Genomic DNA, 15290 nt, shown 5'->3' with positions numbered 1-15290 from the left:
TATTATCTTGACAATTGCCTTTGTAGATTCGTCTAAATTCAAGCACTTTTATTTGTCACAATCAGCTTTCTGAACTGGTCAAAACTACTGTTATATAATTAAGTATCATATAAGATTCAGGCTTGTGAGATTTGCCTTGCATTTCAATATTAGGTTACCGACTCTCGAAAAAAGCATATTTTAAGTTAAAAACAACAAAATAGCGATTTCTATCAATCATAAATGTCATTGTCATATTTATATCCCGAACATGTTTTCTCAGTCAACAGTTTTACACGGCTGTGATAAAATTCGTCACAATACATTCTAGCTCTAGTGGATTAAAGAAACTGCGCATACAAATTCAAGCCCGGAGAGTTAACTGTTAACAAGTGCAAATTAAGTCTACTTATAAAATTTTGATAGTTAGGCAAAAAGTTAATTTCGTCTGATTAACCATTCATGATTTATAATATTGTTTTGGATAAAGAAGGGCCGATACTCACTCACAAATTAGAAGTGCTGATTATTGTCAAATGAATAATTAAATACCATAATTCATAATTAACTTTTTGTTTTGTTTATATTAGCGCTTTTCGTCAGCAGTTCAGTCATTTTATACGTTCCCAGGATGTTTCTTAGAGGTGTCGCACCAAGCATTTTGCTAGCACCAATAAAATCCTCCACATGGGTCACGGAAAGAACTGGGTCAATGACCCGGAAGTACATTACTGCGTCAACTGTCACGGTCAAGTAGTCTTCTGTAAGTATCTTTAAAAATAATCAAATGGTAAATATATAGCGACGAGTCGGATGCTTCCCCCCCCCCCCCCTGTCATTTATATATCGATATTTAATTTTCCAGCGTGGACTAGCTTAAATTGCAAAAAAACTAAACTGATGATACTCCCTTTTATTTCGGATATTATCGAATTAACAGATCGTACCTTACATATTGCTTTTAGGAAATGTGCATAAAACAAACTTGTATTTTATAGCAAAAGAAACATGGTGATGAATCAAAACCTATTCTGTACTTTTAGATTGAAATTACTTTCACTAAAATTGAAAAATTGAAAAATAATAATTCTAAAATGTAGCCTGTCAAATACACTTTAAGCATTCTTATATTCATATTATACACTTTCTATGAACAAACCGTTATCATAGGAACAAAACAACAGAGTAAATCAGGATTAAACTTATTCATTGAGCTAAACACCCGTTTACCTTTCTTATAAGCTATGTTAATTGAGGGGGGGGGGGGGTCTGCGTAACCCCTAATTCGCAATAGCTACCTGATGCATGCTATTACAATGTATTCATTTCAATTCATCTCAATGTTCTCACTTACTGACATGCCACATTAATTGAAACGGCCTAAAATGCAGATACAAAACAGGGTTAGGTCCGCAGGGTCGTGCAAAAATCCGGCGAAATATTAGACTGGTGCGGCCTAAGGTATCAACTCTTGAAGCATACCTTTTGAGTGTTGATGTCGAAGGATCGGGTTCTAATATCCACTTTCACTTTCACAACATCATTAATGCACGGATACACCAAAACATACCTAAACAGACGTAACGGAAACCTCTTAAATAACAAGTACATATACTTATGAAATATCATTTCAGTTTTATCCTCACGAAGTGTATATTATAGCACCAGACAAAACAAATATATGATAACACCGTGCAAAGATAGTGCCGACCGGCCGGATAGACCGCCGATTGTTGGTTGCCGACGGGCCGGATAGACCGCCGTCTGATGGTTGCCGACCGGCCGGATAGACCGCCGACTGCTGGTTGCCGACCGGCCGGATAGACCGCCAACTGTTGGTTGCCGACGGGCCGGATGGACCGCCAACTGATAGTTGCCGACGGGACGGATAGACCCCCGAATGTTGGTTGCCGATGGGCCGGATAGACCGCCGACTGATGGTTGCCGACGGGCCGGATAGACCGCCGACTGTTGGTTGCCGACGGGCCGGATAGACCGCCGACTGATGGTTGGCAATAATTCTATGATTTAAACCATGTAATACTAATAAAGTAATCACTGCATCAATTACTTCTCGCATTTCAACTAATAGTTGTGTGTGATATACTCAATAAACCGAAAGAAATGATGACGCAACTTCCTCTTTCTAAAAGGTACACATATTTACTCCTCCGAAAATTGACTCTATTTGGATATCGTCACACACACAGTTATGGCAATTACTTAAGATAACTCAGATAAAATACTTATCCTTTGATAACATTTTCCTCAAAAGAAATGTAATCACGGTACTGGCATAGTGCATTTAACCATTCTTTCTTGATGGATTCTTTAAAAAATTATTTGCCGTTTTCAATATAATAAATCCTTGTCTAAATAAATAATAAACAAGGGACATAGGGTATACAGGCACACACTTATTAAACCTTTTAAAACTAATATGATTCGTACCTGGTCCTTTTGCGCCGCCATGTAAGATTCGCCACAGGCGAAAATAACTGCTCGCTCGTACTCTTGGGCCGTCTGTTGAATAAACGGAAGAATGTTGATATATTTTTAACTTTTTACCCATTAATCAAATCTAATTTTAACTTTATTATTTTTGTAAAAGCAGAAGACATCGAACTTTCCGAAAAAGAGCAATTACATGCTTTCTCAAGCCACTAAACTTTAACTAGCGTCCTCAAACTCTTATTGTGCGTCTTTTAATTTTTATAAACTGGCTAACATCTATGCCAATAATATATTTAACGTAAACACCCTATTATGAGTCTTTTTTGTAAACATTCAAAACTTTATAGGTCCAAATGAGGTGCTCCTTGTGACGTCTCATTAATGACGTCATCAGACTAGGCTATCAGCTAAATCAGTATAAACTGTGTCAAAATGGAGATGAAATAACATTTAATTATAAATTGTGTTATAATGCATATCACGCACAAACCTTTAAGGAACACAGAAGTGAAAACGGAAAGAAGTGAATGATGAAAATAGTGGAGAAGAATTTGAGAAGTCCTGCCCATGCGTTAGATTCGACTTCATCCGGTGCACTGTCGGCCATAATGGCTGAAAATGAAAAACCATGGTATCAATGGCAAAGTCAAAATATTTCATTATTGTTATATACGTAATACTTATTAAGTTCCAAGGCTATTGTATCGTGTGTTTTGTCACAGGAGGAGTTACTTTTGTTTCCAGTGGCGTGAATGGAATCCACACCTGCTATTATCTATGTGACATGTGACCTGCATGATTAATGGACATGTGACCTAAAAGTATGTATTTTTTTCTTCAGATGTAAGTAAGATATGTCACTCTTAAAAACGATTTAAAAAATAACTATGAAATACAGCAGTTTGAAGAATGTCAGAAAATATTATAAAGAAACATGTGGAGGAACGTTGACTTTCTTTCAAGCAACCATGATCGAAATAATATTTGTAAACGGCTTGTCAAAGATACGTAAAATATAACATGGATAGATTGGAGTCTTACGCGCTTGCGGAATTAAACATTTGTCTGTGTTATGGAGGAAAATAGATCCGATAACCAGCAGTTCAGTCTGGATATCAGATAAAAGCTTATATGGCTTCCAGCGTTGCTATACTTTCATGTTCAAGCTCTTGGAGGAGTTATATTAGAAACGCATATTTTTCTGAAACAGGATACAAAAAAAAATCACGGAAGCTATATTTTTTTATTTCAATTGGTTTATAAAAGGAAAATAAAGGTTGAAATTAATTTTACAGGTAGAAACGTGATTCTTATACATAGCTGAGCTATTAGGAAGATTATTATTCCTAGATTATTTCAAACTAAGACAAAGGTTTCTTTTTAGCTAAACTTCCTTCAATAAATAAATATGAGTGTTGATATAGTTTTCCATTCTGAGTCTTGAGTTTGTCTTTCGTCGCCGGTTACCCACGTGTGATCTATTCCGGAAGACTCCATTAATCACACCAACGAACTGGACTGTGAAGGAATGGATCCACATTGGTTTACGACATTGACGCTGTTTTAAAGGGATCACAACTAGGCGACCACGACAGTGAACGACGCCGAAGTTACGTTCGACGCAGTGACTAGCTTATCGGTTCCAATAATAAGTCTTGATTTAAATGAAAAGGATATAGTTCATTGCTTCTAACAAGTATTTTGAGTTCTGTTTTTCGTATTGTCGTACGTTTCTGAGTCGATTAATTTATCGATCTATCGATTAAATAATTAGGCGACGTCACAGTGAATTTTTCTTTTTACCTGGGTTTCAGCGTTACACTTTATAACAGGTTATTAGTCAAGTATTACCAATACACGAACTTATTCCAGCAGTCGCTGTATCTCCCCAAAAAGTATTTGTTTGATCTGTAATACATAAAGTATAACATCAACCATAGGATGGTTGACCACAACAACGGATAAAATTACAAAACATAATTATTGATGGAATTATGTAAACAAGCTGCAAAATTGAGAGGTGTTAACTATCCAGAGCTCGTTCGAGTTCTAAGACGCGGTATTTAATGGCTTTTTGGAACACGGTACGCAGAATCTTACAAATTTTCTCTTTAAGCGTAACGAATACTCATATTAGTTGTATGTGTTTTATGGGGGGGGGGTACAACTTTAATTAATGTATTTACAAGTATCGGTTGGCGGGTCCGAAGTTCGTGTGGTAGCTATCGGTATCTCTGCGGCAGTCAATCGTTTTCCATCCCCTTGAATCTCTTCCATGGCAATATCCGTGTCTGCAACTTTCTCAGACATTTCTGCCATGAAGAAAGAAATGAACTGTACATCTCCCTCTGAGACTTCGGGCCAGGGTTAAGCACGACGTCTAGTATGATGCTCACTAAACTTATATATAAACGTCAAGACATTGGCATTGACCGCTTTGAAAAGTAGTTCATTTAAATCGACATTGCGGTACCTTCTTATTGTTTGACTGTATATTCCGTAGTGGTCTATCTGTGCGAGGCATATCATTCAAAGTATAAACAAAAGCATATTGACAGTTGGCCCTATTTTGTCACGAACGCAATGCGCCCTTGAATTTGATCATATAGACCGCCAACAGGAAATATAACAGACTTATTTTCTCCATGTATAAATGCGTCTAGCAATTTTATGAGGTTTTTTTTTACATTTAAAACGCAATATAGCGATTTCATTGGCGAACCAAAAAAACGGCAAACTGTTAATCTACGTAATTTTACAGAGCCATTCATAATTATACATGAATCTTACATCTTACCTGTTCTAAAGAAGGTATCCACGTATAACGTCTTTCTTGCAATAAAACCTGATCTTCGTGTATTCTATATTATTTATTTTCCGCATACCATAAAAAGTTTACTTCTAGCCTTTAAATTATGTAAATACTTCTGAAATATTCTCCGCAACAATGCAGCCGAACAGAGAATCCCGGAATCTAATGTCTCATAAGGGCAAATTTGAAAAGCAATATTTTAAATAAATGCCTCTTTTTTCATTTATATCTTAAATAAAGTAGAAAATCCCAAAAACCGATGAAAATGGCGCAAGGAGCGCCCAGCCCATTCGGAGCTCCTCGGTCATTTTTATAGTTAACAACCTCGGATGTATGCCGGTACATCATCAGAAGTAGTTCGTACAAATTGGATTATATAATTAATTGAATGCAGTGTTTTGGCTTGTACTTGTAGAAGTTTAAACTGATTGCCAGTGAAGTGATTTATTGCAAACATAATTAAGATTCCCAAGAATGAAGTTATGAAGTTATAACTGCTAAATTGAAATTACTATGTCATCTACTTGCAGCGTCAGGGGCGTAGCGAGGCTTTACTGAATATTACGCAAGAGAGGGGATGGATGTGGGAGGGGGAATATCCTTTTAGGTTGTTTGGGGTTCAGCGGGAGGTGGGGGTGCTCCTCAGGGAAAAATTGAGAATGGAACTACCATGTTGAGCTCTGAGGTGTATTTGGAGGGATTTATAAGTTCGAGGCTGCCGACCTTTTAGTTATCAAGTGATTGATTCAAGCTCATTAAGCTATTGTAACGTGCGAGACGAACAAACGCCAATATATCAGAGAAAAGCATGCTCAACCATGAAGGGGTCCGCTGGTCTTTTTATACGCTAAATTCTCTATTCACACAGAGCCCGAGCTTTGCTAATTTGCATATTACCAACCAAGTAAACATACGTAGTATGAACTTACATCCGTCTATAACGTAATGTTATATTATGAACGCACATCTGCCGCCTACAGCGGACCGTTATTCTATCTAGCACAGAGAAGTAATGCTAACTTAAGCTACTCTTCCTTTATTCTGATATCATTTTTAGCTTAGCTCTCGACTTTGATGCTATTTTTGGCCATATTTATTTTTATCATTTTTCAAATTGATGTTACGCACATGCGTGAATGCGTAACGCTGGCTACACCCCTGAGCGTAATTTAAGTGTACCGATTTCTGGCGTTGTAAACCGTTCATATACATCTGAGGTTGTTTTCGAAAAAAATGGCTGAGGAGTTCCGGATGCGCCCAGCCAAGATGTGCTCAATGTAGGTTAGAGTTTATTAAGTAATTTCTTCGTGAATAAGTGACTTAAGGACGCGGAGCTCACGGAGAAATTACTTAATAAATTTTAACCGACTTGTAAGTGTTAGCCCCTCTGCATCATACTGCATCAGGTTTAAAATGAATCCGTGTACCTGTCGGCAAGTGGGACGCCACTTAAATCAGCGTTGACAATTAAATCGCGCTTTTGCATATTCAAACAGCAGGCTAGACTATATGCGCATGCGCAGTTTACTAATCCATCAAGAGTTGTCTTCAGCAATAAATAACGATTCATCACAAATAAGAATCTGAACATTTCAAAAATGTAGAGCCCCTGATTTACTGACAATGTAGGACAAACTCTATTTTAGGATAACGCTCGAATACAAGGGTTATCATCGAAAACAGTACTAAACACTATTGTCTTCAGAGATCAGCATTGGGTTATGACCCCTTTATCTGATTGGTGTGAATGAAAGGGTTGTGTTCTTGCTCTCAAACCAGGGTGCTTACATTAAAAGTATTGATTATGAATGGGTATCAGAATACCCGCGGACAGTCTTTTGGTCGTTTTAGAAATTAAATTAATCAATTATTAATTAACGTTCTGAAAATACTGGTGGCGGGTGGTGTATAAAAGACCTGCCGAACTCAGGGGTTATTTTCATCACAAAAGACGGATTACCTCGGCAATTTTTCATCGCAAACAACTTCGGATGAATGCCGGGTCAACAGCAGTAGTAGCTCGTAGAAATAAATAATAGTGTTAATTCATTGTAGTGTTTTAACATGCCAATCTGGTGTACAGTCCCTTTAACATGTATATTGTATTATTATGTTCAAAGTGACTTCAATTGAACGCCCATGGAACATATGAAATAGTGTGGCTACTGCATTGGGAAGGCCAACGAAACTTTTGAGGGGTTTTACTCAGTTAGCAAACATATGTCAATAATTGCAAACTTAATCAAAGTACTTAAGTATCATAGGGGACTGATGGCAAAATGTTGCCTTGAGAGGCATATTGAAATAGGTCTATGGTATTAAATTTGAATAAATTGGACCAGCACAGCAGGGAATGTTGCGACGCGGCTTTCGCGTTCGTCAAAATTATTATTATCATTATTCGCCCCCAACCCCGCCCACCCGCTGAAGTTTTATTCTATTGAGGTGAGTAGGTGAGGTGGGATGATTTTAGCTCCGTTTAAAAGTTTAATACAATTCTTGATCACATGGTTTGTAAAATGCACTTGTTTAATTACGAAATAAAGTGTGGCAAAACATAAGGAGTGTTAAAAATAGAATACTAAAAGCTGGAACCCCTCTGGAAATGTTGATATTTGCTCAAACATCCTCTTGATGGACATTATCACGTGATGTTATCAATTTATTGTTAAAATGTCAAAATATCTATCACTTTAGTAGAAGTTCTGGAGGTCTAGTGGTAAAGGCGTTCGTTATATATATTTATATTTGACTTTACCGGCTTGGGTTTCCACTAAAACCGAAATACTATACTTTATTTGTTTTGTTATGCAATTTCAAATCCATAGAGTTAAACAATGATTAAATAAGTGTTTCCAGATGCATAACCGGGTAGACTTATTGTGTCTAATAACAAGGGCGAGTCCCTTTAACGATTATAATTGTCGTACACTCGTTGATAAAATGGCGCCAATGTGTACATACGTGTATTTGATTTGTTATTCAGATACTTTACCATCATGGAAAGCCGTTAGGGGCATCGCCTGTGAGTTTCTTGATCTGATACGCGATACTCAAAAGTATGAATACGCGACAGTACGATAGCGAACACGCGATAATACGAAAGTATAATGATGATATGCGATATACTATCGTGTTTTCACCATCGAAATGTCGGGCTTTTTCCATCGTTGTATTGTGCTGGTGCGATTTCCTTTTCGTAGTATCTATACTGTCGCGTTTTCATTATCGTACTGTCGATTTTTCATTATCGTACTGTCGCGTATTTCTTTACAGGTTAATATGACGTGACGTCATTTTCTTTCAAACTGTGTCATTCGCTTTAACGCTGCGCTATCGTTAGTTTTCGCCAAACGACTGGCCAGTTAACGAGACGTTCCTTAAACGCTTTTTGATTACTAGTATCATTAAGTTGGTCGTTATTATGACATAACATTTACAAACATGGCAAATCGAAAAATTCTCTCTAAAACGCATTCCTGCATCCGACATTTTGTCATATAGAGGGCAAATTATTCTATGCACATGCGCATCAGAAGGTAATAGTACGATGATGAAATCACAACAGTACCATGATGATAACACGACAGAACGATGGTGAAAAGACGACAGTACGATGGCGAAAACGCGACAGCAGGGTGATGATAACACGACGGTACGATGATGATAACGCGACAGTACGATGGCGAAATTGCGACAGTACGATGATGAAAAAACAGTACGATGAAGAAAACACGACAATGCGATACTCCGATAACGAAAAAACGCAATATCACGATATTACGATGATGCAAAGGCAGCAGTCCGATGGTGAGCTTTCGTTATCGTACTGTCGTGTTTTCAAAATCGTACTGTCGCGGTTTCGTAGTCGTAGTTTCGTGAGTTCGTGTTTTCATCATCGTATTTTCGAGTATCGCGTTTCAGGTCAACATAATCACTGGCCATGGCCCTAACAGCATTCCACTTTACAAAAGTGAACACATAAAATCAATGTATTGCAAAGAATATAATATAATGTACAGTATATCATGTATATACATTTTAATCAGTTAGTTAGACGTCAATACAACAAAAACAACAAGCAAATGAACTCATTTGTTCCTTTTATTTCATTCTTTCATCATTTCATGTATGTAATACACACGTACTCTTGATTATATTTCATATTTCTACTATCACACTAACTCTTCATTATATGCCATATTTCTACCATCACATCAACTCTTGACTATATGTTATAAGTCAACCATCGCACTAACTCTCAATTATATGTTATAAGTCGACCATCACACTTACTCTTGATTATATGTCATATTTTAACCATCACACTTACTCTTGATTATATGTCATATTTCCACAATCACACTAACTCTTGATTACATGTCATATTTCCACAATCACACTAACTCTTGATTATATGTCATATTTCCACAATCACACTAACTCTTGATTACATGTCATATTTCTACAATCGCACTTACTCTTGATTATATGTCATATTTCTACCATCACACTAACTCTTGATTGTATGTCATATTTCCACAATCACACTAACTCTTGATTATTTGTCGTATTTCCACAATCACACTACCTCTTGATTATATGTCATATTTCCACAATCACACTAACTCTTGATTATATGTCATATTTCTACAATCACACTAACTCTTGATTATATGTCATATTTCCACAATCACACTAACTCTTGATTATATGTCATATTTCCACAATCACACTAACTCTTGATTGTATGTCATATTTCCACAATCACACTAACTCTTGATTATATGTCATATTTCCACAATCACACTAACTCTTGATTACATGTCATATTTCTACAATCGCACTTACTCTTGATTATATGTCATATTTCTACCATCACACTAACTCTTGATTGTATGTCATATTTCTACAATCACACTAACTCTTGATTGTATGTCATATTTCCACAATCACACTAACTCTTGATTAAATGTCATATTCCTACAATCGCACTTACTCTTGATTATATATCATATTTTTGCAATCACACTAACTCTTGATTAAATGTCATATTCCTACAATCGCACTTACTCTTGATTATATATCATATTTCTACAATCACACTAACTCTTGATTAAGGTAATTATCTCAGTGTCCAATGAAGTATGTCATTATGGTCAAAATTAGTATGTTATCAGTGTCAAAAGAAGTTAGTCATAAGGGTCAAATGAAGTAAATGATAAGGGTCAAATGAGGTTTGTCATGAGGTTCAAACGAAGTAAGTCATAAGGGTCAAATTAAGTATGTCATCAGGGTCAAATAAAGTTAATCATAAGGGTCAAATGAAGTAAGTCATAAGGGTCAAATAATGTAATCATAGGGGCAAAATGAAGTATGTCATCAGGGTAAAATAAAGTGTAACATCAGGGTAAAATGAAGTATGTCATAAGGGTCAAATGAAGAATGCCATAAGGGTCAAATGGAGTATGTCATAAGGGTAAAAAGTAGTATGCCATCAGTGTCAAATGAAGTGAGTCATAACGATAATACTTGACGATATGTGCTAACAGTATCCTACATAATTTCACATTTCGAAATAATCCCAATACAAATAAATACAAGCAACAAAATACAATAATAAAAGTATAAATAATTATACTTTTATTATTGTATTTTGTTGCTTGTATTTATTTGTATATATATATATATATATATATATATATATAAACTTATTTTCATGTACCGTCAACATACTTAAATATTAAAAGCATAATTATTTAACATGAAACACCATTAACTTATGTTCATGCACCGTCTACTTATTTTAATAAATAAGCATTATAATTATTGCTTTAAAAAAACATAATTGCAGACGCCATAAAATTATGTCCATGTACCGTCTACTTAGTTAAAAAATTGAGCATTATAATTATTACTATTGGAAGGTGAATAAGTTGCAGACACCATTCACTTATGTTCATGTACCATCTACTTAGTTAAATAGTTAACAAAATAATTATCAACATTAACTTATGTTCATGTGCCGTCTAATAAACTCAAAATAATTGAACATTATAATTATTATTATTGGTAAGTAAATAAAGTGCAGACAACATCTACTTATGTTCATGTACTGTCTACTTGGTTCAATAGTAAAACTACAATTATTAACACGGGAAAAGTAAATAGATTGCAGACACCATTAACTTATGTTCATGTACCGTCTACTTAGGTTAATAATAAACAATATCATTATTAACACGGAAAAGTAAATAAATTGCAGACACCATTAACTTATGTTCATGTACCGTCTACATAGGTTAATAACAAACAATATCATTATTAACACGGAGAAGTAAATAAATTGCAGACACCATTAACTTATGTTTATGTACCGTCTACTTAGGCTATGAATTAACAATATCGTTATTAACACGGGAAAGTAAATAAATTGCAGACACCATTAACATATGTTTATGTACCGTCTACTAAGGTTAATAATAAACAATATCATTATTAACACGGACAAGTAAATAAATTGCAGACACCATTAACTTATGTTCATGTACCGTCTACATAGGTTAATAACAAACAATATCATTATTATCACGGGAAAGTAAATAAATTGCAGACACCATTAACTTATGTTTATGTACCGTCTACTTATGTTATGAATTAACAATATCATTATTAACACGGGAAAGTAAATAAATTGCAGACACCATTAACTTATGTTCATGTACCGTCTACTTAGATTAATGATAACACTATCGTTATTAACACGGGAAAGTAAATAAATTGCAGACACCATTAACTTATGTTTATGTACCGTCTACTTAGGTTAATAATAAACAATATCATAATTAACACGGAAAAGTAAATCAATTGCAGACACCATTAACTTATGTTCATGTACCGTCTACATAGGTTAATAACAAACAATATCATTATTATCATGGGAAAGTAAATAAATTGCAGACACCATTAACTTATGTCTATGTACCGTCTACTTATGTTATGAATTAACAATATCATTATTAACACGGGAAAGTAAATAAATTGCAGACACCATTAACTTATGTTCATGTACCGTCTACTTAGGTTAATGATAACACTATCATTATTAACAAGGGAAAGCAAATTAATTGCAGACACCATTAACATATGTTCATGTACTGTCCACTTACGTTAATATTAATAATAAACAATATCATCATTAACACGGAAAAGTATATAAATTGCAGACACCATTAACTTATGTTCATGTACCGTCTACATAGGTTAATATAAATAATAAACAACATAATTATTAACACGAACAAGTAAATAAATTGCAGACACCATTAACTTATGTTCATGTACCGTCTACTTAGGTTAGAAATAAAAAATATCATTATTAATACGGGAAAGTAAATTAATTGCAGACCAATTAACTTATGTTCATGTACCGTCTACTTAGGTTATTAATAAACAATATCATAAATAACACGGTAAAGTAAATAAATTGCAGACACCATTTACTTTTGACCATGTACCGTCTACTTAGTTTATTAATAAACGATAACATTATTAAAACAACAAAATAAATTAATTGCAGACACCATTAAATTATGTTCATGTACCGTCTACTTAGGTTAAAATAAACAATATCATTATTAGCACGGGACAGTTAATTAATTGCAGACACCATTAACTTATGTTCATGTACCGCCTACTTAGGTTAAAAATTAACAATATTATTATTAACACGGGAAAGTAAATTATTGCAGACACCATTAACTTATGTTTATGTACCGTCTACTTACGTTAAAAATAAACAATATTATTATTAACACGGGAAAGTAAATTAATTGCAGACACCATTAACTTATGTCCATGTACCGTCTACTTAGGTAAATATTAATAATAAACAATTTCAGTATTAACACGGAAAAAGATATAAATTGCAGACACCATTAACTTATGTTCATGTACCGTCTACTTAGGTTTATATTAATAATAAACAATATCTTTATTAACACGAGAAAGTAAATTAATTGCAGACACCATTTACATATGTTCATGTACCGTCTACTTAGTTTAATAGTTATCAACATAATTATCAACACGTGAAAAGTAAATAATGGCAGACACCATTAATCTATGTTCATGTACCGCCTACTAAGTTCAATAAATGAAAATTATACTTATTACTATTGCAAATTAGTAAAAAAAGTGCAGACACCATTAACTTATGTTCATGTACCGAGTACTTGGTTCAATAGTAAACACTATTATTATTAAAACGGGAAAAGTAAAAAAAATGCAGACACCTTTATCTTATGTTCATGTACTGTCTATTAAGTTCAATAGTAAACAACATAAATATCAACACGCGAAATGTAAATGATGCGCAGACACCATTAACTTACGTTCATGTACCGTCTACTAAGTTCAATAGTAAACAACATAAATATCAACACGCGAAATGTAAGTGATGTGCAGACACCATTAACTTATGTTCATGTACCGTCTTCTTAGCTCGATAATAAACATCATAATTATTAACATGGGAAAAGTAAATAAAGTGCAAACACTATTATCTTACGTTCATGTACTGTGTACTTATTCCTATGGGAATGTGAAAAAATGCTGACACCACTAACTTACGTTCATGTACCATCTAAGTTCAGTAATTGAATATTATAATTATTAACATAGGAAAAGGTAATAAATAGCAGCCACTATTAGCATACGTTCAAGTATCGTCTTTATAAATATATACTGCTTGTTTTAATAACTTGACTCATCAAAATGCACATTTCTTAATAGTATTTTTTTAAAATTACATTTACCTTTATAAAATGATGTTTTTCAAATATGTTTTTATTTCAAAAATTCCTATTTTTCCGTAAAATACCATTCTTATCATTCACTTTTGCCTAATTCATATATGTATAAATAACATTAACAGTCATTCTTTCAAATAAAATGGTTATGCTATAATAAATAAAATGTTACTGGGGTTTACGCTAGGTTAAACAAATACCGGGAAAATGACATGCAGCATACAATTAGGGCATACAATACAAGATATATACATGTATAAATTTGGAATAACAGGAAAATGTGAACTGTCATGAAATAAAGTAAAACAGTGCTAACCATAACATATGTACAAATACAAATGCATTCTAGTCATTTAAATGAATGTACACGTGTATTGATATAATAGGATTTTAATTATCGATCAATCATGGGGAGACTCGTAAAGCTGAATCAATGATTTTCCTACATTTTCCATTTTCGTGACAGGGAGTAGTGAAATGTTTCGATATATAGCAGATAAAATCAATTGAAGTTAGCAATTGTGTAAAATGAAGTTTGTCTTCGGTGTTTAGTGTGGTATGTCATCAGTGTCAAATGTAGTATGTCATCAGTGTCAAATGTAGTATGTCATCAGTGTCAAATGTAGTATGTCATCAGAGTCAAATGTAGTATGTCTTCGGTGTTAAATGTAATATGTCATCAGTGTCAAATGTAGTATGTCATCAGTGTTAAATGAAGTATGTCATCAGTGTTAAATGTATTATGTCATCAGTGTCAAATGTATTATGTCATCAGTGTCAAATGTAGTATGTCATATCATCAGTGTCAAATGTAGTATGTCATCAGTGTTAAATGTAGTATGTCATCAGTGTTAGATGTAGTAAGTCATCAGTGTTAAATGTGGTATGTAATCCGTGTCAAATGAAGTATGTAATCAGTGTGAAATGAAGTATGTAATCCGTGTCAAATGAAGTATGTCATCAGTAACAAATGTAGTCAGTCATCACTGCCAGAAGATGTATGTCATCAGTGTCAAACGAAGTTTATACATGTCAAATGAAGTAACAAATGAAGTATGTCATCAGTAACATATGTTGTATGTCAACACTGTCAAATGAAGCATGTCATCAGAGTCAAATGAAGTATATCATCAGTGTCGAATGTAGTAAGTCATTAGTACGATCATTTTTTGTTTAGTTTTACCGGTTTATATAGCATGTGATCATAATAATCGAACACTCGTTATCAAAACACA

The 15290-nt window shown here is 34.2% G+C and overlaps 1 protein-coding gene across 1 annotated transcript; it reads right to left on the bottom strand.

Annotated features, from left to right (window-relative positions):
• Positions 1-1594: 1594 nt before the first annotated feature.
• Positions 1595-5321, bottom strand: LOC128224850 (uncharacterized). The gene is made up of 5 exons (XM_052934936.1): positions 5231-5321; positions 4620-4745; positions 2924-3045; positions 2431-2502; positions 1595-1981 (listed from the first exon to the last, which is right to left on the bottom strand). The coding sequence occupies exons 2-5, from the start codon at positions 4741-4743 to the stop codon at positions 1622-1624; spliced, it is 678 nt and encodes a 225-aa protein (XP_052790896.1). The 5' UTR covers positions 4744-4745; positions 5231-5321; the 3' UTR covers positions 1595-1621.
• Positions 5322-15290: the final 9969 nt, after the last annotated feature.

This window comes from Mya arenaria, chromosome 17, assembly GCF_026914265.1.
Source record: "Mya arenaria isolate MELC-2E11 chromosome 17, ASM2691426v1".
NCBI lineage: Eukaryota > Metazoa > Mollusca > Bivalvia > Myida > Myidae > Mya > Mya arenaria.
The sequence above is the reverse complement of the archived record's forward strand: the minus strand, read 5'-3'. Positions and strand labels throughout refer to the sequence as shown.